We start from the raw sequence: 27,370 nt of genomic DNA, 5'->3' as shown, positions 1-27,370 counted from the left end.
AACAGAGCTGGAGTCTAATCTCAGTGGCACAAAAAATACATATTAAAAATTGAGCTGATTTTTACATGCATTGCTAGTGCAATATTTATATGTTTGTTCACAGCAGATGGTCCTCATTTTTCAGAACTTGTAATGAGCTTAAATGTTGGGCTCTCAACGAGGACAGAAAGATAAATGTGTAATTTTCTTTTTTTTCAGATAAAAAAAATCTATTGGACTTTGTGGAAAGCTAAATCATGCAATATTGAGCTCCTGTGAGAGAATAGAAACAGCTTAGAGTGACAGCAGGAGGTTGTCTGCTTTATTTAAAAGCTATAAATGTGCATAGTATCTGTGAGTTACAGCAAGCTTGGTCAGTGACAACATCCTGGCTCACCTAAACATTTCTTTCTGCTCATGCAAATCACTTGAAATTTGATCTAATAATTAAGAAGTCCATATAAATATTGTTGCTAAAGCGTCAGTCTTATTTGTAGAATTTTTGAGGATACTGAAGTATCATCATTTTCTTGTTCTGGATAAGTCATGCAGGAAAATGTTTCAGAAAGCTTTACATCACACTTATGCAATTTAGCACCAAGATTCTGAATTGAAGCTCAAGCAATCCAGCATCAGAACATCGTTTAAGAATGTTCTCTTTACTGCTCATTTTTAAAAATACGATCTCAGACTTACCTTTATCCTTTTCATTTCCATCCTCCTGTGGTGTTTTTTGCTCTGTGTAGGAAGTACAATTATATTTTTGAAAGGATCTTAAAGTAAAAAGAAAAACTTACACAGCATTAAAAATGCAGCAATATTCTAGGTTCTGTTGGTCTTGAAAAAGCAAAATCAAAGAATTATTGATATATCTGTATATGTAAAATACTGTTGTAATCTCATAAAGCATTTTACAGCTCTGTACATATCAATTAATTTTCCATTTTCAATGAGTTGTGTAAGACTGATGTTCCTGTATCCAGTGGAAGAAAAATACTGGGTTTTTGAGAATCAGCAATTGTTAATCCCTTGTTCTTGAGGCTTTGAAATGGGTTACACATCCTTGCTAATTTGGATGGAATTGGGTCAGACGTGGGATATTAAGGGTATCCAGGACTCCACCACGCTGTTTTATCCTTAACACAAAGTACAACATGAAGAGACTGTATTGATGGTGCTCATAATTCTTTACCATCGGCTTCATCGTTATTATTGCATTATCTAGTCTATTAGTTTTCTTCATCAGAAGACTTGCCAGCTTATCCTCTACTCCAAGCAGGTGAACATGAATTATTTGACCTCATAAGTATGAAAAAAACAGGACTGTATTTTTAACAAAATAAAAATTTTGTTATATTTCAGGATTTGATAGGATTGCTATTCTCTTTGTTTTCCTGTCTCATTCAGTTTGCATAGGAGGTATTCAGAAAATTGTGAAATCATATGAATTGTGCTGTCTTCAAGGTGTAAACACGTGATATCCTATTGGCTGTGAACAATGACTTTCTGTGGAAAACTTACCTGCCAACAGCCTGATAAAACACAGGTGTGGATGAAGATTAGTGGACTAACATTGTAAAGATGGATCTAAGATAACTTTTGTGCCATGGAGGTAACATCTGCAAGAAACAGCTGATATTATGATTATCCTGATTTTCTGTTCAGATATGCCTAGCCATGGTAACTGTGAGAATAAAATTTGAAATTTTTAGAGGACAAGGCCTAATTCTGGATTTATGTCAGGCTCTCAGATGCTTCTCCCTGCGTTCCCCAAGTTGTCCTCCTCCAGTTGTGAGGCTGTCCATCTTGGCCAGATGGTCAAAGCTTTTCCCTTTGAATGGGAATTTTACTGCAGAATAATTTTATTTTCCCAGCAGGAACTGGGGAACTGGGGTTAGGACAATTCATTATTCTTGTCAGGTGGTAACATGTCTGAATTCCAATCTGATGGCTTGACATTTAGATCTAGAAAGAGCTCTGAAAACAGCTTGCCAAAAAATTCCTGGTGTAGTTCAAGGAGCCAGTTATGGCCAATGAACTATTTATGTATTAGAGCATTTGGATTCTTCAACATCCAGCTTCCCTGTTTGTGTGATACCACTTTCTAATCCAAGATGACAGCATCTTGAGTTAGGCAGAAGGAAATTAGAAGAAGTGAGTGGCATTTCCAACTTAGAAGTATCCCACTTTGATCTGTGCCTAAACATATGGGTGCCATACTGACATTCTTTTTGTTTTACAGTAGTAGCACAGGTATGAGTAAAAGAAAGGGGGTTATATGAGTGATTTCATATCTGTGTATTTAAATAGAAACAGAGATTGTCGTTTATTTGAAAATATTTATAGATGTTTTTAGTATAATGCTTCAAAGATGTGGTTCCTTTCCCTCTACTATCACATTTCAGTTCTACTTAGAAGACTGATAGAGAACATTAATTCAAGTACAAAGTATATCAGATAAGAACCTCAGTGTGAATATTTTGAAATTAATTATTTTAATATAAACTATAAAGACTTTTTAGTTGACCATCATGTAACCGTAACTTTTAATTACGACCATCGTGAATGAAATATCAATTAATTTTTCTTAGAAATATATGCAGTATGAAAGATTTCATCCAAACATAAAAATAAAATAAGGATTACTTAAACATGAAACTCCTTGTGGCAAATAGTACTACTACCTCCAGACTTGGTAATTTTTTAAATGAAAGATTGTATCATTTAAACAAAAATTTCTGAATCAGCCTCCTAAAATTTATTTACAATTTGCAAATTGTAAATAAATGTGAGTTTGACACCTGGAGAATATTTATTCTGTTTGATATTGCTGCTTAGGTGGCTACACAGAATAAAATTGGTTAAATGGTTAAATTAGACATGTATCCAGATGTGTATCTGTATCTGTATTAACCTGCATCTGAGAATATAACTCAAATTACTCAGTGCAAATCAAACCCACAAGGCAAAGGCATGCCTACCTTTCCAGCTCCATCTGGAAATCTTTCCAGCTTTGCCTGAAGCCCTAGTCCCTAGGAATGAGTTCCATCTCACCCAGCTTTGCCTGCCTGGAAGTTATTTGCCCACTTCAATCTGGATAACCAGACTCCTCAGGTCAATCCTCTATACATAGACATCCAGTGATATTTTAGGTGGATTATCCAGGATATGACCCAAGATTTCTACCTTGATTATAGGTGGAGCACTGCTTGAACAACATGGACAAGATACCTGATCTTCAGATGGCTAAGATTAGGTGATATGGACCCTATGCTGGATTCTTTCAACTTTTTCACAGTGTACTTTCTAGCAGAAATGAGAGGCTAATTAGTAATTAGATGCTGTTAAGCACCAAAGAAGACAGAATAACATCCACAGAATTTAGGTAGTCACAGTTTTCCTGTATCCTGAAGAATACTGGTATCATTTTTTTAATGCAAATAATTATCTTGCAAAACTGAGTCTGAAAAATCAACATTCAGGCAAAGTGAAATAAGAATAGCTTATTAGGACAAGCTTTTCTTACTGTCCTCTTACTTTCAAAGGGACAATGAGCACAAATCATATTATGGGTATGCAGTATCCAGTCTCATGCAATCATTGTTACTGTTACAGAGCAAATTTGCATTTTTTACACTAACCTGGAGGTATTGGTGCACTTTCAGTTTCGTTCTCTGAAAAATGAGGGAAGAAGACAGATACTGAGCTTCCAGTCAAAGCAAATATTTTTCACACATTTGGTGTATGCTTGATGAATTTGGACACAGTTTGAGTTCATTTAGTAGTTTTATGTTGTTCTTAATTTTTTTTTTCTTTCATACATGCAACACATGGCATCTTCAGAGTGATATGGTCAGAGGCCTTAAGCTTATGCTCTGTGAAGAGAGGGTACTGAACTTGGTCAGTGTGAGGAGATATAACATCTGTAGAATCACAGAATCATAGAATCATTTACGTTGTGAAAGACCTTTAATATTATCATGTCCAACTGTTAACCTTACATTGACAAGTCCATCACTAAATCATGTCCCTAAGCACCGTATCTATAGGTCTGTTAAATCCCTCCAGGGATGGTGACTCCACCACTTCCCTGGGCACCCTGTTCCAGTTCCTGACAACCCTTTCAGTGAAGAAATTTTTCCTAATGTCCAATCTAAACCTTCCCTGGTACAACTTGTGGCCATTTCCTCTTATCCCACCACTTTTTACTTGCCAGCAAAAACCAACCCCTACTTGGCTACAGCCTCCTTTTGGATAGTTGTAGAAAGCAATAAGGCCTCTCCCTCACACACAGGTCATCTAGATGCTTGTATTCATGTTAATTTATACAGTTGTGCCCCTGTACATTTTGGTACTCTTTGGCAATTCCAGTTCAGGACAGTTCTGGACTATCATGGAATTCAAGTTGAATTTCAGGTTTGGATTTGATTTGTTTAAGTCAATTGGTCTTGAGCCTATACTTAAATGTATAATTTACCAAACTGATATGGTTCTGTCAGGTGATATCCTATGTTTAGGCAAACTTTCCATCAACAGGAATATCTGGTATGAATTTACTTATGAAGTGCAATGGATCCATTAACTGAGGAGGATCATGCACAGAGGATCCAGAGACCTTTTTCTCATTTTCACGACCCCATTAGATCAAGAGTTCAGTGTAAGCAGAAAGTAAAAAATGAGCATTGCTGCTCTGCATAGGACCTACAATGTGTTTTTTTTTTCTTTCAGTCTTGTTTTTTAATCTAAATCACTTCCCTCTCAAATGTGTGTTACAGAAACCAGGCTTTTTATCCTCTTTAAATGTTACCTTTTTGGGACCACATTTGATCTAAAAACGTAAGAGAATATTAGCTTAAATTTATTTTTAAAACATTAAAGTTTTAAACCTTAACCTGTAAAAGTCTTAGAATGCTATGCTTGTAGAAAACAGTAATATTTATTGCGGTTGAACCACTTGCAAGCAAAGATTTCCAAAGCTGAAATCCTTCATTGTAAGAATAGATGGCTCCTACTTCTGTCTTGTGGGTATTAACCTTTGGGACTACACCTTCCGTTATATGCACGAAATAAAGTTTTGATTTCTGTCACCTACAGATGTTGGTAAGGCTATTCCTTTGCACTCAGGTCTAAATATAACCAATTCATACTCCTCATTCTTAATAAATCCATGTAATTGTTAAAAAGGAGGAATACTTTTAGTTCAAATATAATTTTAAGCTGACCATGTGGAGTTGATATTATTTAGGAACTTCCAGCCACATACTTGGATTCTATAGAAAATTCTTATAGAGACTCCAAAGAGAATCCCTCTCTACAGGTAAAGAGCTTTTTAGTCAGAGCACCCATGATAGAGAATAAAAGGGAGAAGATATATTAAAGAACAATAAATGCATAGTCTGATAATAACAAAATAGTTTGTGGCAATTTCTTTTTTGTGGTCTAAGTTTTGCATTGTGGCCTGGGAAATTACAGAATTTTTTCACATGAAAATTCCAATACACCAAATATATCTTGGAACATTTCCCATGTACTACCAGGATGTTTCTCATTGCTTCTCCTGAGAATAAAGTGGCAGCTCTGTGGCACAAAAGCCTATGTATTTCATGGAAAACCTATAGCAGAAAATTGTTCACTATTCCCTTGTCTTACGGAAATTTAATAGCTAGAAACAGGGAGTGTTCTTATGAACACTGAACTGGAAAATTCTCACTAGCTCACCAGCAAGCGACACAAATTTCTACAAAAAAAGACCAACCCAAGCACTTTGCAGTCTCAGATAGAAAGTTTATGAGCCTTTCGAGGGACTCGCCTTGAGTTTTTCTTTTATTTGGAAAAGTATTTAATTGCTTCCTCATACAGTTGTGTTGGTAAGAAATCACACATCTTTCCAGTCCTGTGGTACCTAGAAGTAGGGAAAATCTACAGCACAGATCAGACCTGAAACACTATTATTATAGTCTGAACTTCCTCTCATACATGCAGACATACAAGGAGATATTCAAAACCTGAGCTATGTCATGTGCAACCTACTTTAGTGGAACCTGTTCCTAGGAGGGAGGTTGGACTACACAATCTCAAGAGGTCCTTTCCAACCTCAGCTATTCTGCAATTCTGTGATGATGTGATGACTGAAGACAGTCCAGGAAGTCAGTAATTTATTTTCTACACCATAATTCAAGGGGTCCTGGGCTATTGATAGGAAAACTGAGGCAAGAACTTTGCTCAGGGTAGAGATCTGAAATATTCTGTAGGAGAAAAAGAGAAAGGGGGAGAGTTCCAGGCAGTGGCAGAGACGTAGGAGAGACTTCAACATAATCTTTTGGGTATGTGGGACCCCTTTCATGGTCATTCTTACAGTTCCATTCCTGAGGACAGCCAGGAAAAAACCCATTAATAGCATCAAGCAGTTTCCACCTCCCCAAAGAATGAGAGCCCTTTCTGGCTGACCTCTGCAACAGGCTTGTCAGCCAGGAACAGGCTGTGTGCACTCAACCAGCAGCTTATGGTTGTGCTCCTTCCCTTGGAGGCATGCTCACCAGAGGCCCCAGATGCCATTCCCAGCAGCCCCATTGCCTAATATGGTTTTCTCCTGAGGCATTGTCAGGGGGGCTGGTGGAGGAGAAAGTGTTGCCTCCAGCATGCATGCCTCAGCCCCTTGGAAGAAGTTTCTTCCCCAGGTTGCAATGATGCCACTTGAGCTCTGGGAGGAAGAGGCTGCTACGGGTCCAGTCACAACCAGATTGGTACCATAACGTCAGCTGGGCCTTCTGCTAAGCAACTGAAGTTGACTTCTGCCTCAGTTTCTAAGACAAAAGGCTTTGCAGTTCTTTCTTTAAGAAGTTAAGAATGTTTCGTTTCAGTGGGTTTTGCCATGCTAAACCCAGATTTCGGGTTATTCATTGGCTGGGTATCTTGCAAAGCAACTAGCTAAATAGAATTCCACAACAAAAAATAAATAATAATAAAAAAGAATTTACTTTGCAGTCCTTTCTACATCGCTACTAAGAAAGGATAACATATTGAGAAGTGTAGTTAGCAAATAAAGTGAAAGCACAACTGTCACTTAGATAACATCTCCAGAAATGCTTTCATGTCTCAGCCATGTCATGAGATGCATTCAGGATCCAGTTTGACATAGGATATGAGTACCTAGAGCCAAGACATTTTTATTTGTGATTTATAATTGTACATGCATACATACATTCTTGAAAATCAGCAGGAGATGCAACTTGACCCATTACCAAAAATTTTCCATTACTGTTTCACATTTATAATGTTCAGCTTTTCAGATAAAATAAGACTTAAAATCTCTTGCTATGCACGTAGATAACTAAGCTTTCAAAGATTCCATGAGATTACCCATGTGCTAAAGTTATGGCAACACTTAAGAACTGTGTTAAATTTGGACTATAATTTTTTTAAAGTTTAATTCCATTTTAGGTCTGGCTGCACTGACATCCGACCTCAAAACCACAAGAAGCTTTGGCAGGGACCTGGTGGAGTGCTTATGTGTGGTGACTCGTTTTCAAGGGCTCTAAATTCCCGCTTCCACTGGCTTCTATGACAGCAACAGGCATAGTAACTCCTTTACATCATATATATTACTTTTCACATTGAAGTGTAAACATAATGAGGCATGCTGACAGTTCTAAAACAGTCTCTGGGGTCTATTCTACTACTGAGACCTGGGAGCAAAATATTCTGGACTCAGAATATTCAAAGCATTTGAGAGCTACAGGTTATCTGCAAGCGTACTGGGAAAGATGTCTGTCTGAGTAACCCTTCTCACTTTGTGACTCTTTACTCATGACCAGGTTTGTTTTTGGGTAGGCTTAGGAATCCTCAATAATATTGGAAAATGAATAGCGAGTTTTGTATTTTTTCCCCTTACTTGAAATTAAAATGAGCTTGCACAAAATCTAAAGGTATTTCACCATCACCAAGCTGGAACATTTGCAAGAGGGAGGAGGAGAGTGTCCTGGATGAATTTCTCCCTGCAGTTAGGTATGGATTGGTTATGACCCAGAAAATACTTGGGTTTGAATAGACAAGGGAGCCAGGATCTCACCCAGTCTCACCAGAGGGCTTACTCCCATTAACCTGAAAGGGAAAGCAGGGATATAGCTGCATCATCACAGATACAGGTATGACATCAGCCTGTGTAATAGCAGCATATTAAGTGACTTCCATATGTCAAAGAGCACGAGGATGGTCACTTAATGCTTTTTACCACAAAGATCTGTCAACTTCTGCCAAATTTAAGTAGGTGGATTAAGCTTGCGGACGTAGTCTAAAGGGATCAGACAAATATAACTATTACGTAGGCATTCCCAAAGTGCTGACTGTGCTACTCAGACAAAAATAGACAAAATGCTAGTTTGGGGAGAGAGCATGGCTCACCCCAGCTCTTGTGCAGTTGTCTTCTGCAAGGTTTGTCCCCTCTGTGCTGCTCCTACAAGACAAGAGAGCTGCTATTGCAGCTCATGGTTTTCTCCTGGGGCAGATTGAAGTAAGCGGGCAGGAAAGGATGGAGCATGTGGAAGAGCTGCTTGAGAGGTCTCATGTCCAGATCATCAGCAGAGAAAAGCAGTAAAGCTTCTTCCTTTCAATGTTAACTTACATTCCCTTCCAAAAGAGGTGCTGGGAAAAAGAGAAATGGCTCAAAATAATTTGAGCTTTTTTTATGGGTCACTACATAGGCCAGTGCAGAGTAGCAGTGGCACCACTGATATGATTAAAAGCCAGAGGTTCATCTTTCAGATGACAAGAACTTGCTCAAAAAACTATAGAGATTACCCAAGCACGATGAGCATTTCACTGGGAAACATTAATGTCAGAATACCCCAGATCAACTGAGCCGAGAAACCGAGTGCTTGATTCAAAGTAATTTGTAATAAATAAAAGCACTCTTACTATTTTAGGTTGGAATTAAATTGAAGTAAAAAAGACTCTTGTCAACAAAGAGAAAAAGTAGTTCTAAAGATCTGAAATGACTGAGCAGGGGTGCTCTGGTGACTGCAAAGAGGACTATTGTTGTGGCCAACATTATGATGGTAAATTTGTAAATTTGTTAATTTACAAATTAATAAAAAAATAAATGGTAAATTTTTAATGGTTTTCTATTTTCTATTTCTTCTTTTAATATTGTGTAAATGAGACTGGCTGTTTTGGCTTGCAGTGACTGTGTTTGGTTAGACATAAAAAACCCACAACGTTACATTAAATAATGCCTCTTACTGCAGCAAAATGAGCAAATCAGCATGTTCACTGAAGCTGAAATAAATTTTATATTTCAACAACCAAAATTTTCCAATAATCATAATTCAGTGAAATATTTTCAGCTAGGGACTGGAAAAGCAATAAATTTAACAGTAAGTTTTCTTATATATTTAGTTTTACAATTGAGTAATATCTAAAACTTCCTAATGAATTTCAGCTTGTAAGAAAAAAAAAAAAGGATAACAATAAGCCCCATCCTATAATCTCACCTACAACATTAATTTTTAAGGAATAATCCAAATGCTTCTAATTATAAAGGATTTTATGGTCCACAGGTTCCTGTCAAACCATCATATGATGAATGAATATCTAACCATCATATGATAAATATCAAACCATCATATGATAAATGAATAATATTTCCTAACTTAAGGACTGAAAAACTGAATGAACCATTGGAACAAAAGCCCAATAATAATGAATTCTGTGGAATGGGTTAGACACCAAAGAAATAGTTTGTAGATTCTCTTGAGGAGCTGCAGGTTAGATGGCTACTCCAGATTTTGTCTTCATTGCCACCCATAATTATGGAAGAGCATAAAGCAGCCATTGCTTGTTTAATGTGTTCCTTGCAGTTCCCATTTTACTAAATAAATAAAATAAAGTTAAATAAAATTAATTAAATAAATTAAATAAAATCTGATCCTATGGAAGTTCGCTCTCACAACTTTCTTTTGAAATCTTTGGTTTCACCTAGTAATTAAACTCTAAAGAACACTCTAAAATTGAATGAAAGTAATTTCTCAAATAAAACTTCTGGCTACATACCTGTAGTCACCTAAATTTGTTCAAGTAATCTGTCCAGTAACTACATAATCCATGCTCTAACCACCCCACACCCCTCCTATTTAATTTCTGGTAGGTACAAGGCAGTGATCAGCAGTCAGCACCCTCATCAGATGGTGCAAGGCTCCCTTGGCAGCCTTGTAGTTGCATATGTACTGTAACTGGGAGCTAGAAGGCTGCCAAGTGTTGACAGTATTTAAAATAGATAATAAAGATAGAGTTGGTGGTTCCCATGCATTCTCAAACTCATTTTTAACCCACTCAGCCCACAAGGCACCGATGTGGGATCATTAAATCCTATTTGTATTTCCACTGTATCTTATTTATCTCAAAGAAGCGAACCTGTAAAAGTTATTTGTTGAGCACTGTGTATCCTAGAGAAAAAAAAGTGTATTTGTGCTTTTATTTCTTAGATAACAGACTGAGAGTAGATTGTAATATGAGTGGCACACTTAGCTGAACTTTTCTGACTAAATAATTTTCTGACTAAAGAATTTTCCGTTCAGCTTTTCACAAACAGAATTTTCTAACTAATTCCATCATCTTAAAAAAAAAAAAAAAAAAGTTGGGTTGCTTTTTTTTTTTTTTACTTTCAAAACTAAAATTTTGTGAGGCTCTCTATCCCACAAAATCTACAATTCAAAAGGATTTTGCTGAGACATGCTATGGTGTTTACCAAAGCAACTTGTGTTGGTAAGGTAATTCAGCTTGCCACCATAACTATACGTTTTGTGGAAGGCTTTATCAGCCTTGGAAAGAAAAGCATTTTATTTTGAACTATCACTGAAAAACTTGTTCTAAAATGAGGTATATACAATCCTAAAAAGCACTGAAAAAAATTATTAAGAGTCATATTCCCCATAATATTTGCATAGTGAAAACTGTGGAAATTCCACCCAGAGTCAGCTTCTTCCTATGGATGATAGCTCAATGATAGAAAGTCTCAAACTTTCCTGTATCCTGGCACCATATGAGTTTATATACTGATTTAATGTAAGTCTGCAATTAATCCCTACTCATGAAATTCTGAATTACTCACCTACCTACTCACAGTCATCTGAACCATTCTTTAATGTTGCTTCAGGCAATGTACTACATGGTTTTCTTCTGGCTTCAGTTTAACAGGGAAGGACAAATCTGGCTGTGTAAGTGCTTCCAACTAGGTGGGTGTTATGTCTAAAGTATGGAAGCAGTGTTCCTATTTTTGTGTTGTAAAACCAGCAATAAAGCAGTCCTAAAACAGATGATCTGTCCTTCTCAGCCTCATAAATATTCCCTGACAGTTTCATACCAGAAAAACACGGTTCTCTTTAGCCTGAGCAGGTAGCACAGATTTCTGTAGATGCAGTGAAAGCTCTACAGAATCAGTCCCACTATACTGTAGTCGACCTATGAGTATTGACTCTGCCTGTTTTACAACTGGTATTTTAAAGGTCTCACTAAGGTCTATGAGCAGATTCACACTAAACCTGCTGGTGGCCGTGGCTGGTGACCTGTGAGGGGCGCTGGTGGCTTGCAGATCTGCTGCCTGGTGCCCCAGCCTCAGGGATGACTGTGACTTCCAGAGAGCAGGGAGGAGTCAGAGCAGGTCTGATTCTTGTCTTCAGGTTAAAAGTCACTGGTCTGGCTCATAGTTCAAAGGCGAGTCATCTGTCTTTTAGTGTTTGGAAGGGAGGAAAGACACAGCCACAGAGAGCTGGGTTTTCTTGGTGACAGTGTTGAGGAGAAAGTGTTTTCTGCATAACCCCACAAAATGCATGAATGCAGCATAGTTTTAATTTCTTGTGATTCATTTACCAGCGCAACATATTTTTAATGTGTTAAATTGCCCGTAAATTAATGCATTTTTTGTCAGCAGGTGCTAATGTGAAAGCAAGGGTTCAAAATGACTCATAGCCCACACAACTGAAAATCTTGTTTTAAGGAACCTAGACCTAACTGATTTTTGCTATGTTTTTACTGAAATAAATTAATTCACTCACCAGTTGAATTTGATCCTGTGTATAGAAGTATGGAAATGTACTTCATTCTCAGTTTCCTACCCTTCTTTGCAATAGAATCATAGAATCATAGACCTGGCTGGGTTGGAAGGGACCTCAGAGATCATCAAGTCCAACCCTTGATCCACTACCACTGCAGTTACCAGACCATGGCACTGAGTGCCACATCCAGTCTCTTTTTAAATATCTCCAGGGACGGAGAATCCACCACTTCCCTGGGCAGCCCATTCCAATGTCTGATCAATAGTTTGTTAATAATTTTTCTCTGGAAGTAAATAATTTCATTTAGTTCAAGAGATTCCAAAGGAAAAAAAGAAAGCATAAGGCATCATGATATGACACCAGAAATAGTACATTCAGTAATGCTGACTTGCTTTCTGAAAGCTGCAATATGTAACAAAGTGAAAAAGGCAATTGGATTAAAAACTTCATAAAACAAAGCACTGCTGCTCAGGAAAGACAGTAATGTATTTCTCTAATTTAACAATGTACTCTCAATGGCATTTACATGTCTTATTATAGGATAAAAGGCAGCACTAAAGTTGAAAGGGCAGTTATTTCAAGAGGTGAGTACTTAACCAGTAAAGAATTTCCTTTCAGAATTTCCAGATAATTTCTAAACTAGCTCGGGAAGCAATTCCCTAATGTAGAAAAATGTCTTCACTCTTGCTTAACCCAAATGACAGCAATGTTCTTTTGCTGCTCTATCCTAAAATACTTCAATCTCAATCAAAGGAACTCATGGCAGTATTGTTTCATGGACACCGTAACACGGACCGGACGCTCTGTGTCACTGGAGTGAGTTCCCCAAAGGACTGTGCCTCATGTTGTTCAGTGCAATCAGGTTCATCCTGTGAGCCATGTAAGTATATGCAGGTAGTGGGAAATCATCCCACATCTGGGAGCTTGACTGTTAAGGAAAAATGAGGGCCTCCCCATAAACCAACAGTGAGGTGAATTCGTGGAATCCAACTTATTGTAGCAAATTGCAAGGAAGAATTTGTGACATGCTGGTAGGTTTCATTTTAGCCAAAATTCAGAATAAAACATTTCAGCCTTTTTAAAGTGAAATCTGCTTCCTATTCCATAGTTTTGGAATGTAAACTTTTCTTTGAGGATCAGGGCAAAACCAAACATGAACATGTTGCCATTTCCCCAGGACTAATTTTCTCATCTTGTTCTCAGCTCTTTGTCACCTGAGTCTAAATGCTGTAATGACTGTGTCCAAATGCAAAATAAGAAAAGCATTTGCTTCAAGTCTTTTTGACAGTGGGCAGTGGATAATCTGATACCTTGTAGTCTTTTCAAGAAGGAAGAGTCTGCTCAGACTTCCTTCAGATTGGAGAACTCTCCTGTCATCTCCGCTTGAGAGCTTGGCCCCCTCTTGAGAGACAGCGTCTTACAGAAGGGGATTGTATGGAGGAACCCTGACACATGGCTGTCAGGTGCACAGGAAATTAAAGATCATTCCAAGTAGCTAATCCCTAATAATGCATTACTTACTGATTTCTTTTACCCAGTGCTACTCTTAAATCATTGGACTTGTGGAAAATAATTAACTGAAGATAAAAACGAAGGTGGTAGCATCCCCTCAGTTTACTAAGGGTGACTCATTTTTATGGACTAGAAAATTCAGTGGCTATATTTGTGAGTGCTGATGTTCCTGTACATGCCAAGCAAAGATGATTTGTAATTAAGGCTGTAAAAGAATTTCAAAAATCCCCATAAATGTCAATGCAGGAAAGCTTTGTATTTGAGAAGCAGTATTGCTAATACCAAACACTGAAAGCATCAGAAGTTACCTTAAAACTCAGAAACTTATTTATTTAATGGAAATTCTATGTACTGATTTTGTTAGTTTTCTTTTTTTTTTGTAAGAATGTTTACATATAAATAGTTATTATTGCTCAGATGCTGGCAATTCCACATTGTATTGCAAAACCCTTAGGAGTGTTTTGCACATGTGGAAAGAAAGGACTTTTTCTGTAGGTAAAAATTTAGATCTAAATTAGGTTTAGACCCCAGAGACATATGGCACCAGGCCAGCCTTTGGCACAGCAATATTTACGTGCAGGAAAGTCACGTATGTCCCCTTGTGGGTGTTAGGCATACAAAATTACATATATATCTCTGTGTTAACACTGTCATATTTTCTACCTCTCGATCTCATTTCGCAGCAAAGAAGATAACGGTGAGAATTATAAGCTTCACTGTAAAAAGAATCATTTAACTTTGCCTTTTTGGTAAACACTACAGCAGGCTAAACACCACCACAGATAAACAGTGAGGGCTTACATCAGTAAATCTGTAAGTGATATGTATAAAAGAAAGCTCTTAAAAAGCATGACAGCAAAATGCATTTAAGATCCTTTTTTTGAATAACAGTCACAGCTCATTGAATACTCTTTCTCTCCAGCTAAAAATGCTGTTGGGTAAGAAAGAAACCTTCAATGCAAAACACGGAAATGCAAAACAAGGGCAAAGAAGAAGGGGCAGAGGACAGAGGTCAGATTTCCCCTTTAAAAATAGGGCTAAGGAAAGCTTAGATGAAAGATTAGTAAGGCTGGAGGGAATGCCATGGAAAAAATGTCATCAGGCATCTGACCCTCTGTGCCTCCACTGAAGTCTGCATCTGTGGAGGAGTGGCAGCCACAGCCTCCATTGGTATTACAGCTCCTCTTTGGGTCTAAAATAAGTTTTTGGCCTAGATACTATGTTCTTATAAAAACAGAAGATACTGAATGTGCTACAGTTATGTGTATGCTTATCTCCATCTACGTGAATATCACAACTCGAGAACCAGAAGCCATTCGCCAGTGGATTACTCCATCTGCATGGCATTTCTCCTGTGACTGTTCCTAGATATCTCTAGCCATAGATAGTCTCCAGATCTCCAGGGATAAGTGTTTTCTGTGAATTTTGCAAGGAACAATGCTTTAGTGCTATTGGAAACTAATAAAGTGATGAAAAGGATCAGAAGTGCACTTCTGTGGATGTTCAGGTGTGAAAATGGTTTAAAATGTTTCATTTTAAATCAGGAAACAGTGAGAGGCCCTAAATCAGCTCAGACTGGTAAGAGTAAGGTTTTGGGTTTTTTTTTACCTTCCAGAACAGTTGGGATGGGTGCTAGGTGTCACAATCTGTGCATTTCTCTTGCACAGAAAAGATCTTGTGGAAGAAAGATATGAAGGTGAATACTGAAATATCCAAAGGTTGGAATTCAACAGCTGTTCAACAACTATGTCTTACTGTTCTTTCCAGTCCACCAGCATACAGGAGTAGGTGAGCATCGAGGAGTAAGACCTATCCTACCAACTGAACCACTAAGTTTTTCATTTGGGGTCCCTTTCCATTTTTGCTGTGTCTGTATTCAGTTTCATTTCATCACAGCTGCAGAGCTTTGAGAGAAGGCAAAATAGGCTTTCAGATTGGATCTGCATGCTGCTTGAGCAAATCACGTCTCCTGTGAAAGAAAAAAGTGACCATTTGAGCTGTTTTGCAAGTTGCTTTTGCTGAGCCCCTGCCTAAAGTGTTTCATCCAATCAGTTCAATGGGAGGAAGTTATCAAATGTCTCTGCAGTTTATGTCTATGCACAGAGAGCTAAGATTTATAAGCGAAAATCTGAGCAAAAAGGAAATCTTCATCTGTGTCTGTGTATGATTGCAATCTACTCTTGGCATTTCTGATAAAATTATGAAGTTATTCTGAGCCCGTAGAGTCATGATGAGCATGTATTTTAACACAGATCCCTCTCTGGAAGCATCATGGTACTACTGAACAACATTTTCAGACTCTCACTAAAACCACCATTTAATCCTATGGAAAATTAAATTAGAACAGAGCTTTTTGTAATAATCACCTGACCAAAATAACTTTCTGGAGCCATCACATATAAGGGCTACTGCCCTAAGATACTTCTATTCTAATACTTCCATCATCACATGCTATTTTCAATCAGTAATAGGGCCAGGGGATAGGAAATGATGTAAGAAATATTTCCTGATCTCCAAGTAAGGGAGAGCAACAACTCTCTTGAATATGTTCCATTGCTGCAAGGTAGAGCAGGACCCCCATCTTGCTGCACTGCCTGGGCACTTTTGGGAACATGGAGATGAGACACAGGGATTCCTCTAAACTGTAGAATGAGTCACCCAGGCATACTCACACATCCTTGTACTGCAGCTCTCTGCACTGCAAGGAAGTGACTTGCATGGACTGACTTGCACATTGTTGTATCCATGAGTTTCCTTGCTGGAACTAACAATTTTACTGCAAGGCTCAACATGAAGCAATTTTTTTTAGGGTGGTGAATGGTTTTTTGAATTTTGAAAACTTTTCTGAGACTGTGCTATATTTGACTTCATGTTCAGCAGCCTCCAGACACTACTCAAGCCTAACATCCTAAATTCACTTGCATCCAGCACTATCAGACAGCAAAGTGTCCAGAATCTCAGTATTATGACATCTAACACCTCCACCATGGCTAACTACAGCAGAGGTCAGAGGTTATTTTGGCCCTTTGAACTGAATACACACACAAAGACACTTGGCCAAGCAGTAGAGGATTGTAGCTGTGATTTGTCTCCTTTGTAAGAGGAAATTCTAAGCAGTCTGGACCTGAGATGTCCTGCTCTGCTTAGCATAGGTCACACAGACTGCTCTGTGGAGATTCCATTAGCAATACAGACATAGGTGATGGGGGAGGGAAGCCAGAGAGAAACCATTCAAATTTGTGAGTGCTGCATTTTTTAGGGTTCCGAGAGGTCTTTGGGCAGAAATATAACTTTATATTTCTTGAATCTATGGTAACTTCCTTTCTATCCATACTGTGTCTCAGGAAGCTATGAAGATTGGCTGAAACTTTAATCAAAACATGCTTGCTAGAATGGCTTCTTAGGAATTGTCATTCAGTTGGACAGAAATATCCCCAGGAGTGGATTTTGACTCTAATTCTCACTCTTCTGCAAGTCTCTTCATCTTGGCCAAACCACCTGCTAGTTCAGTGAGATCTAGGAGCTAAAACCATACCTGAGAAATTAGGAAAAAATATATTCCAGAAACAGGAATGAATGTAAATTCCTTAATCTACATGTGTTTTGTTGAACATGTAGATAATTCAGAGAAACCTTATTATTTAACATAAAAAGGGTTTGCTACAAATGCCTCTGATGCAACTGGTCATTCATCTGACAGTATAAAGCTGTAGGAGGAAATGAGAGTAACTTAATGTAGAAAGAAAGAAGAGGAATTAACACTGATTTGAACAGAAATGCAAGTTTCTGCTTCCTCTCATTCACGCTGAAAATAAATTTAATTTTGAGTGGATTGAAATACTCATATTAGCCATGAAACAAAGTACATTGACTCCTTCTTATAAAAAAAAAAACAAACAACAATGCAGTAAAACCAGTTGGGTCTCCAAAATAATGAAAAAGTAGCATTTCTTACATGGTAGGTTACTGGGTGGTGTCTCAAGAGAATCTGGGCCCAAGGTATTCCCTCATTTATGGAAAGAGAGCACCTGAGTATCACATACAAATAATGCTGGAGTGGCATTCACTCCTTGTCTTCTTATAAAACTGCCCATTGAAGAAAATCCTGAGACACTAATTGAGCAAATTACAGAGTATAATTCTGCTGTCTTATTGTCAAGGTACTCAGAAAGAAAAAAGGGAGACACAAGAACGTGTTTACAATGTGAGCTAGGGGTCCAAGCTACCATTATAATCAATGGAAATAGATTTTTGTTCAACCTAAAATTGCTGCTTATGGCTCAATTCATTTCCTTATACACAGGGGATAGCTGACATTCAGATGCTGCAGCATACCCTTCTGGTTTCTAGCTGCTGCTGCAGGGTGTTGCAGATCTCCATTAGGTCCTGAGTCATATCTTCCAGCCCAAAATGGATATTCTCTGTATCCGTGAGTGTCTCATATGGCAGGAGGCAACTATGTTTAGGCAACTGCTGGTTGGTCAGCTGAGCAGCAGCCTGGGCTCCACTGACTGTAATGACCTGCTGTCCCTGACTCCAGTGGGAATGGGGACACCTCGGTCACTTGTACACATTTCCATTTGGGTATCTGGTTCCTAACCCGAAGATCTCCTGTGATGGTGTGAAGACCCTTGGGATCTCTGTACGATTGCAAACTTATCAGCATTTTCAATGAACTGACTTGGACATTCACATCAGATCAGGCCTCTCTTCTCTAACTCTTAAAGCACCAGCAGCTCTTCAAATCAAAAGAATAAAGTCTGTCAGTGGCCATAAAGTGCAGCAAACTCTTCCAGTAGAATGATGGGAAAATGGCTTCAAATACTCATTTCCTAGCATCAGTGAAAAAGTGGAACCTTTTACCATTTTCAGAACCAGCACTTCGGTTGTGACTTGAGAGCAGAGAGGGCTGGATGGGTAGAGAAGGGGCTGATTCTCAGCCACACGGTTCCTCAGACTCCAGACACAAAGCTTTTTGCAGTGGGACTGAGAAAACTCAGCTAAAATTAATGATTCTATCCGTTTTCCCTCTTCCTTATTTTACAGGTTTGTACATTCAGGGCAAAATCACATCATTGTCTGCATGACAACAACCTTTTTTTCCTCACTCTAAATTTAGACACCTAATACTGGAATCTCTGCTTTTTTCCTGAGAGAGAAGTCTAGTATTTGTCCCTATGCCAAAGGAAATTTTTCCAGGAAATATTTTTTCAAACTTTGTTTGCTCTTCCACTTCAAGGAACCCTCTGGATGTCCCTTCATGAAACACAAAATATACAAACACATTATCCAAAGACTTTTAATATGCATGGTGGCTACTAATGATTTGATTATTGAAGTCACCCTGGATCTCACTCATAATTTCTTGCTATGTGACCGCAGACCTTGTCCTCTTCTTTTCTAGATCTTCTATGGAGAAACTCATCCTGTTTTTCATGAAACAAAAGGTTAATGTTGCATAGTTGTTGTTTGCTTTTTTTTTTTTTTTTTTTTTTTAAAGCTCTCTTAAAGTGATATATTTAGGAGGTATGAGGGGAAAGAGCTGGACAGTCCTTTATTTATCTTCCCAACAGGTGCAGCACAGGGAGGCACAAAGGCAGCATTTGCTAATTTCAGTTTTGCCACGTACAAAGCACCCTCTGGGTTGCTGAAAGACTGTTCCCTGCTTTCCTCCTAAACTCAAAGAATTTTTTGTTTTATTGCAAAGATAGCAAATATTTTCCTTGCACATAGATACACTGCTTTTTGCACAGGGTGGACAAGCTTTTCAACTCAATTAAAACCAACACTAAGCCAGATGACTCCTGCATTATCCTACCCTAATAATAAAATAAAATAAATGGATTGTATAGGAATAAAAAAAAATAATTGTTGGTCCTTCAGTTTACACGGTAATAAAACAAAAAATACCATGTCCACAATAAATCAAGTTTGGGGCATTTTCTTTACCAATATAATTAATCTAATAGGGAAAATATTCTTAAACTAGCAGTGGAGCAGTGGAGGCGGAAGGTCAAAGAATAAATCTGAGATGCTCTGGTATCTCAGAAGGAAGTGTGGGCACATCAGTAAGAAATTAGCACTGGGAGGACAAAGGCAGTCTAAGAACAACTCAGTTCCCAGTGTGCAACAAGATCTGTGCAGGAGGACGCTGCTCTGCAGGGCTCAGGATGGGAGCGGAGCCCACCCGCACAGATCCAATTACAGCAGCTAGGCGTAAGTTTGCTTTCCATTTGTGAGGGCTTTAAATTTATTAGCTAAAGGTGATGAAGAGAAACTTTCTAAAGAATTGAAGTGGAAAATAAGATAAGGGGTTAAGGTTTCCTCCTTCCTTCATCCACTGAAAACTCGTTTACCTGTGACTCATACAGTGCTTGTAAGCGATATAGACAGGCCTGATTTCGAATGTGATTTGGCTCCAAGACTGAAGGAAGTTAGAAATAATGGGAATGAATTTTACAGTCAGTCCTGGAGAGAGTCAGTGATGATGGCAGAAGATGGATATCTGTATGCTTCTCTTTTGCTTCGCTGAAGCATGTATCTATGCAACAAGGACAGCAGCAGCTGCACTGCCCAGTCTGGTGCCGTAAGCAAATGGTTATACAGGTCCAGCCTTCTGCACGAAAAGCACTGAGCAATGTAATACAATGTTCACATGGTGGCTTGTTGAATTTTTAGGAAAACTTTCTATCAACAACGTTTTGGGGGTTTATTTGATGCAAGCCAAAATTGTATACCAAAGCAGAATTTTGATTTAACATCTTTTTCACCTTTGAAAATTTTTCTAGCCTTGAAAATATGATGCTAAAATAAATCTGAGATAAATTAACTTTTATCCAACTTGATACTGATATTGGTTTCCTATTGGAATGCTGCTCTACGTGTCCACTTCTATGACTTATATGATGAGCTGTGATGAAAGTTGTTTTACAGTTATAGTTAAATAATGTAGTTGTAGAACAATCATGCAATGAAACCAAATCAGTAATGTTTAAAAACCCATAGCAGTACGGGCTATTTCAACTGTCCTTCTTCAGAGAAAACAGCATATCTTCAAAGCAGTCTCTACTAATATGGGGTTTTTTTGCTCCTTTCACAAATTGCTTCATGTTTTGGAGATTATTGTTCTAACAGACAATATTTGCACATAATTTCCTTCACAACTTTCACGTCTGTGCTCTTCATACCTTCAAAAAAAGTTTCACTGAAACACTGTTTGCAGCCCACACACTGATTTTTATTTTGATTCCTTTCCAATATGTGGATGTTCCAGCCAGTATACAAGCAGAGCTTGCAAACCCTCAGAAAATAAGTTGGCAGATAGTTGATAAATGCTTTGGCTTAAAATCTGCAATGGTCGCTTAACTCACGGTGATGACTTATTTCCTAGACTGGGAAAAACACTACAAATGTAGAGAGCTGCCTACTAGGGACAGACTTGCACCTGTCCCTGTGGGACAATGCCCACAAATAGTTTGAAACCATTACTCTGGAGAGGTTTGGTGCTTTTACAAAAGCGTGCCCAAATGCCATGGCCTGTGACAGTTTAAGAGGGCGTGTAATTAATGGGCAGCTCTTATGATGAATGTTGGTTAAAGGAAAGGGGGGAAGAGGAAAGACTGACTGGATGATTAAAATAAATTGCAGAAAGTAATTATACGAGGAAGGTTCTCCTGTCACCAAGAAAACTAAAGGCCTTTAAATTTAAACACACTGGTAAAGGTCTTTGGTTCCACAATCCTATCTTGCTCGTCCTCTGGGATCATTTAAACCATGGAGGTAGTCTTCACCTTGAGACTATGAAATTTTGAACAAGCCAAGATAAATCTATCTTACAACAAGAAAACATACTCCAGGGTAGCCACAACTGACTTTGACTTTTTTGGAATACAACAATAAAGGCCTTAAATCATTAAGCATGGAAGTCTCATTCTACAGTGACAAATTCCATTAGGCTGAAGTGCCCCAGCAGCCTTCTCTTAGTTGAGTGGTGTGTTTAATTTGGTGATCCTATTTGTCAAGTGTGCACTGTTAGGCTATACTCTCACCAAGACAGGAAATTTCTCACTTTGTTAATCTAATAATCTTAAAATAGCTCAAAGAGCATTTGGCCTGAAAAAAAGCCTGTGAGCTTATTACAACACTGCCTCTGAAAAAAATCTAGCTATATTTACTTCAGAGACTTCAGTGACAATAAAATGCAAAGCTGAGACTTTCTTAACGTTCAAGTGTTAGCCAGTTTCTCAGCTGCTTGCTCTTGTGTGTGCTGTTCTTAACTGGCAGGACCTATGAGAGTAAGGAGATTAGGATCATTCATGTAGACTGCTTCTTTAGGAAATGTCAGAAGAATACTGCTTAGGTGTTTGTGTGATACAGAAGCCTGTGCCTTTTTTTTTTTTCTCTGCTTTCTATAGTAGTCTGCCAACAAGTTCCTCAAAGGTTCCTCAAAGAGTCCTTCCAGTGGTTCCTTCTAGAATGCAGTCAGTCTGAAGTTCACCTTTATTAATGGATTACCTTCAGTCCTTCATGCCTTGGAAATTTCCTTGAGAACAATCATTTGGTGTAAGCTTATGAATTCTTACTAGTAGAGCTTGTGCCAGTAGTAGCATTACTCCTACTGTACTATTACTAGTACCAAATACTCCTGCCACTAGTAAGTACTTGTACTTGCTATACAGCTACTGCCACCAAGTCAGGTGAGATCCTGATCAATGGAAAATCTTTAGGAAGCATCTAGTCTCTTATTGTACTTCAGACAAACCTACCATTACTCTGATTTATTGGTTGAAAATAAGTTTTGTGAGGTGAGGACCAACCAGTGTACAAACTGCATGTACCACTTTTTCAGAGCTCATTACTACTTGTGAACTCTACCTCTATCAGAACAGAAGGCTTCAATATTGGTTACTTTGCTGAATATCAACTCACCAAAAATTACATTTATTCCACTGTCTCTATGATGTTGTACAAAGTTGCTAAAGTTATTTTGTAACACGATTACAGAGCAGCATTTGTAATCACTGCATTGTAAGAACATCTTTGAAATAATCGAGTCTAAAATAGAATAATAACCTTTAAATACATAAATAAATGATAACCTTTAAAAACATGAGCCTCCTAAAATTTTTTCTACAAAGCACATATCTTTTGAAATTGCAGAAATATTTTTTTTTCAGTTGGCAGCCTCAGAACACATTCTGATTAAACTGTGTAATATCCAGTCAAATAACAGATCAAATAAAAAGGACACTTAATACATGTGTAAATCATTTGAATTACAAATCAGACACTCTAGAAGGAGCTTGGCTCTGGGTTTGATATAGGGGATTAGGCACTTGTATTAATACATGCACTTGGTGTAGCTATTTTCAGAAGAAAGCTTCATCCATCATTGTCCTCCAGCACTAAGGAGGGCCAGTAAGTAGAATGATCACGTTATTCTGTCAACACTACTTGCTTAGGACTCAGTCATACAAAAAGTTTAGTTTTCATATGACCCCAACCCAGCAAGGTGCTGAAACTGCCTAATGCTCCTGAGAGCTGCTCTTGCTTTTGCCTTTCATAAATCTAGAAATATTTCAGAAGGACTACTGAAAAACAGCAAATGCTCTTGATAGGAGGGTGTTAAATCCAATGGACTCATTCAAACTATACAGATGGGCCTATGAGATCTTTAAAGAAACGATGGTAAAGAAATGCTGTTCAATGACTTACATACTTTCCACAAGATTATCTTCAAGAAGAAATTCAGTTTTGCATTTTGGAATGCATTAGGGAACCTGTTTCTATACCTATTTTTTGCCAGGACTTGCAAGGCATAAACTGTTTGCACATTTATGGCTTTGCAGAAACTATGTATATTATCAATGCTAAACAATAATCATCACAAATTCTTACTCAAATGTCTAAATTTTAAAGCAAAATAAAAGAAGGGCTATGGAAGTAACACAAATACAAGAAGTTTATTTAAGTTAAATTTAAAAAATAGTAACAAATAATGACAAACTTTAAAAAGGTTACTAATTAATAGACCCTGAATGCTTTACACCTGCTTGGGCAGCATCCAGTGGACAATGCTGTATCTTGCTACCAGACTACATACTCATTTTCTTTGCTATGAACTTAATAATACCACAAAAGGGACCAGTAATGCTCCCTCTAACTATCCTTCTGAAATACGAAATGATAATTTCTGTAGCATGGCAAAATGTACCATTCCAGCTTGAACTGTAGAAAAAAAATTCCACATTCTTCACTTACCCACTAGACATACAGTATATATTTTCATTAGAATTTTAAAATTGATTAACATCCTTTGTATTCAATAAATTGTAAAGATTCAGTAATACAATAGTACCAACAGGCTGACTTTTTACACTGTAAGAAGCATTTGTTCCTTGTTTTCGAGAGCTTCAAAATTTTACCTATCGAGAAACCACTAACTGCACTCCAAAAATACTGCAGTTTTTAAAAAGTGAATACAGAATTTGCCCAATCATGTATTTTATCAATACCTCTGCAAAGGTATTGTCTATTGTCTAAAATAGTTGGAGTACAAAACGATTTTGTACTGCCTGCCCCTTACTAAAATTTAATTCTTAGTTTAAAAGGGTCTGTGTTCTGTAATGATATGGTGATGTTACACGGCTGCCACTTTGAGATATTAGCTGTTGCTGAAAAATGGTCTAAAAGGTGTTTTGTGTGTGAACACACTCATAATTCCTGTAATTAAGAAACATTCAGGTAATATTTGCTATGCTTACCATCCTTCTTGGTGGGTTCCGGCATTGCTACAGGAATTCTTTATTCCCAGTGAGTTTCAGCCTTTCAGATGCTGTGAGTAGTAGCCCCAAGTCCAGCTGAGAGAGTATGCAGACCAGTGTGACAAGCAGAGGGTAAGAAGAATTCCTCTGCTTTATATACTGCGGCCGAAATATCAATCAAGATAGCACCTCCTCTCTTTTCAATGCAAACACTTTGAAAATTGACAGTTATGGGAACCCCTCTCACATCTGTTGTCTGCAGCCTCTGCTCCCTTGGCTTTTGGAAGGAATCTCTGCTGCATTGCATGGGGCTGATGAGAACATCTATAACTTTCTAAATTCAGCCTCGGCGCTCGCTCTCCGCGTCTCTCCCTCTAACGTGCAGACCCACAGACACACACAGACAGTGGCTGAAAAACAGACTGCCACACTGTTAAAGAGCCCCTCCTGCCTGCAGGACTTACAGGCACTACCTGTATCAATTTACACCTTTTTCCACAACATTAAAGGACAAATAAGTCCCTTTAGGTAACAGGAAGTATGCCTGCAGGGACATTTCAGGTCCTTCCTGTGAAAGAAAGCGGTAAGCAAAGATGGGCTGAGAAGTACAGTATTTTGTACTGTTAAGGTAGAAAAAATTATTATTTTGTTCCTGTTTGGAGCAGTAAAGAGCCACTACATCTGTCTTCTGCTTACATTTGATACGCTGTCTTGGGTCCTTTTCTTGTAGCCACCCTCATTTTGGCTTTGACAGAGATCATAGCATTCCTTTCAGCACTGCCACCTCATTAACTAGAGAGGTCACTGCTGAGAGATGAGAGATTCTCTTTTCCACTCATCCAGGAGATGCAACACTCCCTGCCTTTGCCAAGCCAGGAAACCAGACAGAAAGAATGGAAATCCTATCTGAAGCACACGCACTGAGCCACTAAACTAAGGCACTGGGCTGCCCTCCTCTTAAACTCCTACTTAAACTATGAATATGTAGGCAATAGAAATACAAGTCAAGTTAATCAGGGGGCACTGGGATTTATTTTCTTATGCCCTTTTAGGATTTTGAGCTATAACTGGAGTGATTAGTGCAGGAGATGAAGTGGTCCTCAAGAGTTCCATCCTATTAAAACACATTTATGTCATTAGCACACATCAATAAGCACTAGGCTACTAGGCAGACTGCTCACTGTCTAAACACACACAGATATTACAGAAAGCATATCTTATGCCTTTGAGAAGGAGTTAGAGATGGAATAGTGGTCATGTTCCTATTGATGCTATAGCAATGCATAATTTTTTCCTCTACAATCTGTTTTCTGGCTGTTTAGCCATTTTATAGACATCTTCTAAGGAATGTGCATTTCATTCCTTTTATTAAGGGAACAGCCTATCATCTGGCTTTTTCTTCTCTGCTCACTGTGGTGCTTTATTATTTGCTAAATTCATTTGTCTGAAATACAGAGAAAGGTAAGACCCCTGCCTACAACACCTAAACAAGGAACATTAAATCTATTTTCCTCCTTTGTTCCATGTCACTATCCAGGTAAACATCATTATATCACTGAAATGATTCCTGTCCTTGGAAAGCAAAGCTCTAACCTGAATAGATACCTGGGTATTTGCATTTTAACTTTGCACTTGGCCTTTTTGAACTTCATAAGGCCCATGCCAACCTCATGAAGTTCAATAAGTCTAAGTGCAAGGTCCAGCACTTGGATCAGGGCAAACAACTAGAGGTTTTTCTGGGAATGGATTGAGAACAGTCCTGAGGAGAGAACTGAGAAGTCCTGAGGGTGTTGGTTGACGAGATGTTTAACACGAGCCAGTAATGTGTGCTTGCAGCCCAGAAAGCCAACCATATCCTGGGCTGCAGCAAAAGAAGTGTGGCCAGCAGGCTGAGGGAGATGATTCTCCCCCTCTACTCAAGGGGATCTCAAGAAACTCCACCTGGAGTACTGTGTCCAGTTCTGGAGGCCCCAGTGCAAGAAGGACATGGAGCTGTTGGAGTGAGTCCAGAGGAGGACCACAAAGATGATCAGAGCATCTCTCTTGTGAAGACAAGCTGAGGCAGCTTGGGTTGTTCAGCCTGGAGAAAAGAAGACTCTAGGCAGACCTTATAGCAGCCTTCCATTACCTGAAATGGAAAATGAGAAGACAGCTGGCTCCCACAAAGGGTGCCAGACTTCATGTCTAAAATTAAAGAATGTCACAGGTTGGGAGCTAGATTAAATGCGATGCTTGTCAGTACTACCTGATGGGCTTTTTTTTTTCAGTGATTTGTTTCAAGGCCAGCATGAAGAAAGTTCAAAAATGGTTCATCAACAACCAGGAACTGGACTCAGCTTGTAAAAAGTCACTTTTGGTAGCACTGCTGGCCTTAGAAAGGCCAAAGACCAAGAGAGTCATGAGGTTGGCTTAGTCCCTTACCTAGATATGATGTCTCCAGCACATGCAAGGGGGAAAAGAGAAAGGGGAATGGGCATTTCTGGAACAGGTTGCTCAGAGAAGTTGTGGATGCACCTTCTCTGGAAGTGTTAAAGGCCAGGTTGGATGGGGCTTTGAGAAACCAGGCCAAGTGGGAGGTGTCCCTGCCATGGCAGGGGGTTGGAACTAGAGTATCTTTAAGGTCCCTTCCAACCCAAACCATTCTATGGTTCTATGATACTGTGATTTTGTCCCTCTGTGTATGAGTGGTGTGGCATCAGAGAACTGGTGCATGAACAGACCTAATAACATTGCAGAAACAATTTTTTTCTTAATCTTTTCTCTTCTACTCAAATCCAGGCATTGAATGCTTTAATAGCTAGAACCAGAAGGGAGTGAAGAGGAACTGCCAATTCTCTCCAGCGTGGCTGTTTCCTCAGTGGCTCCTGTGAGATCTAAAGACAGTCTGCTTTGCAGTTCACCCATCACATACCAAGAGGTGCTGAGAACTATGTGTCTGGAGATTCCTGTTAATACAAAGAGGATTAAATATGGTCACAGTCTATCAGTGGGTGGGTTAGAGAGGACCTTCATCACAATCTCACAGTGATAAAAGATTGGAGGCCAGTGCCTTAGAGATTTAAAGGGCTT

The 27,370-nt window shown here is 38.5% G+C and overlaps 1 protein-coding gene across 11 annotated transcripts in view; it reads right to left on the bottom strand.

Annotated features, from left to right (window-relative positions):
- Positions 1–24,676, bottom strand: part of MYBPC1 (myosin binding protein C1) — a 78,362-nt gene extending 53,686 nt beyond the window's left edge. For 4 of the 11 annotated variants that reach the window (XM_071728036.1, XM_071728102.1, XM_071728056.1 and 1 more), the window contains exons 1-3: positions 24,302–24,675; positions 3,621–3,653; positions 676–717 (exon numbers count right to left, since the gene is read on the bottom strand). In XM_071728036.1, the coding sequence (XP_071584137.1) occupies positions 676–717; positions 3,621–3,653; positions 24,302–24,326 (100 nt within the window). In that variant the 5' untranslated portion in view covers positions 24,327–24,675. Of the gene's footprint in view, positions 1–675; positions 718–3,620; positions 3,654–24,301 lie in introns of all 11 variants that reach the window. The other 7 variants (XM_071728045.1, XM_071728065.1, XM_071728110.1 and 4 more) reach the window with 3 other exon arrangements.
- Positions 24,677–27,370: the final 2,694 nt, after the last annotated feature.

Source organism: Heliangelus exortis, chromosome 1, assembly GCF_036169615.1.
Source record: "Heliangelus exortis chromosome 1, bHelExo1.hap1, whole genome shotgun sequence".
Taxonomy (NCBI): domain Eukaryota; kingdom Metazoa; phylum Chordata; class Aves; order Apodiformes; family Trochilidae; genus Heliangelus; species Heliangelus exortis.
This window is presented reverse-complemented; position numbering and strand designations above follow the sequence as displayed.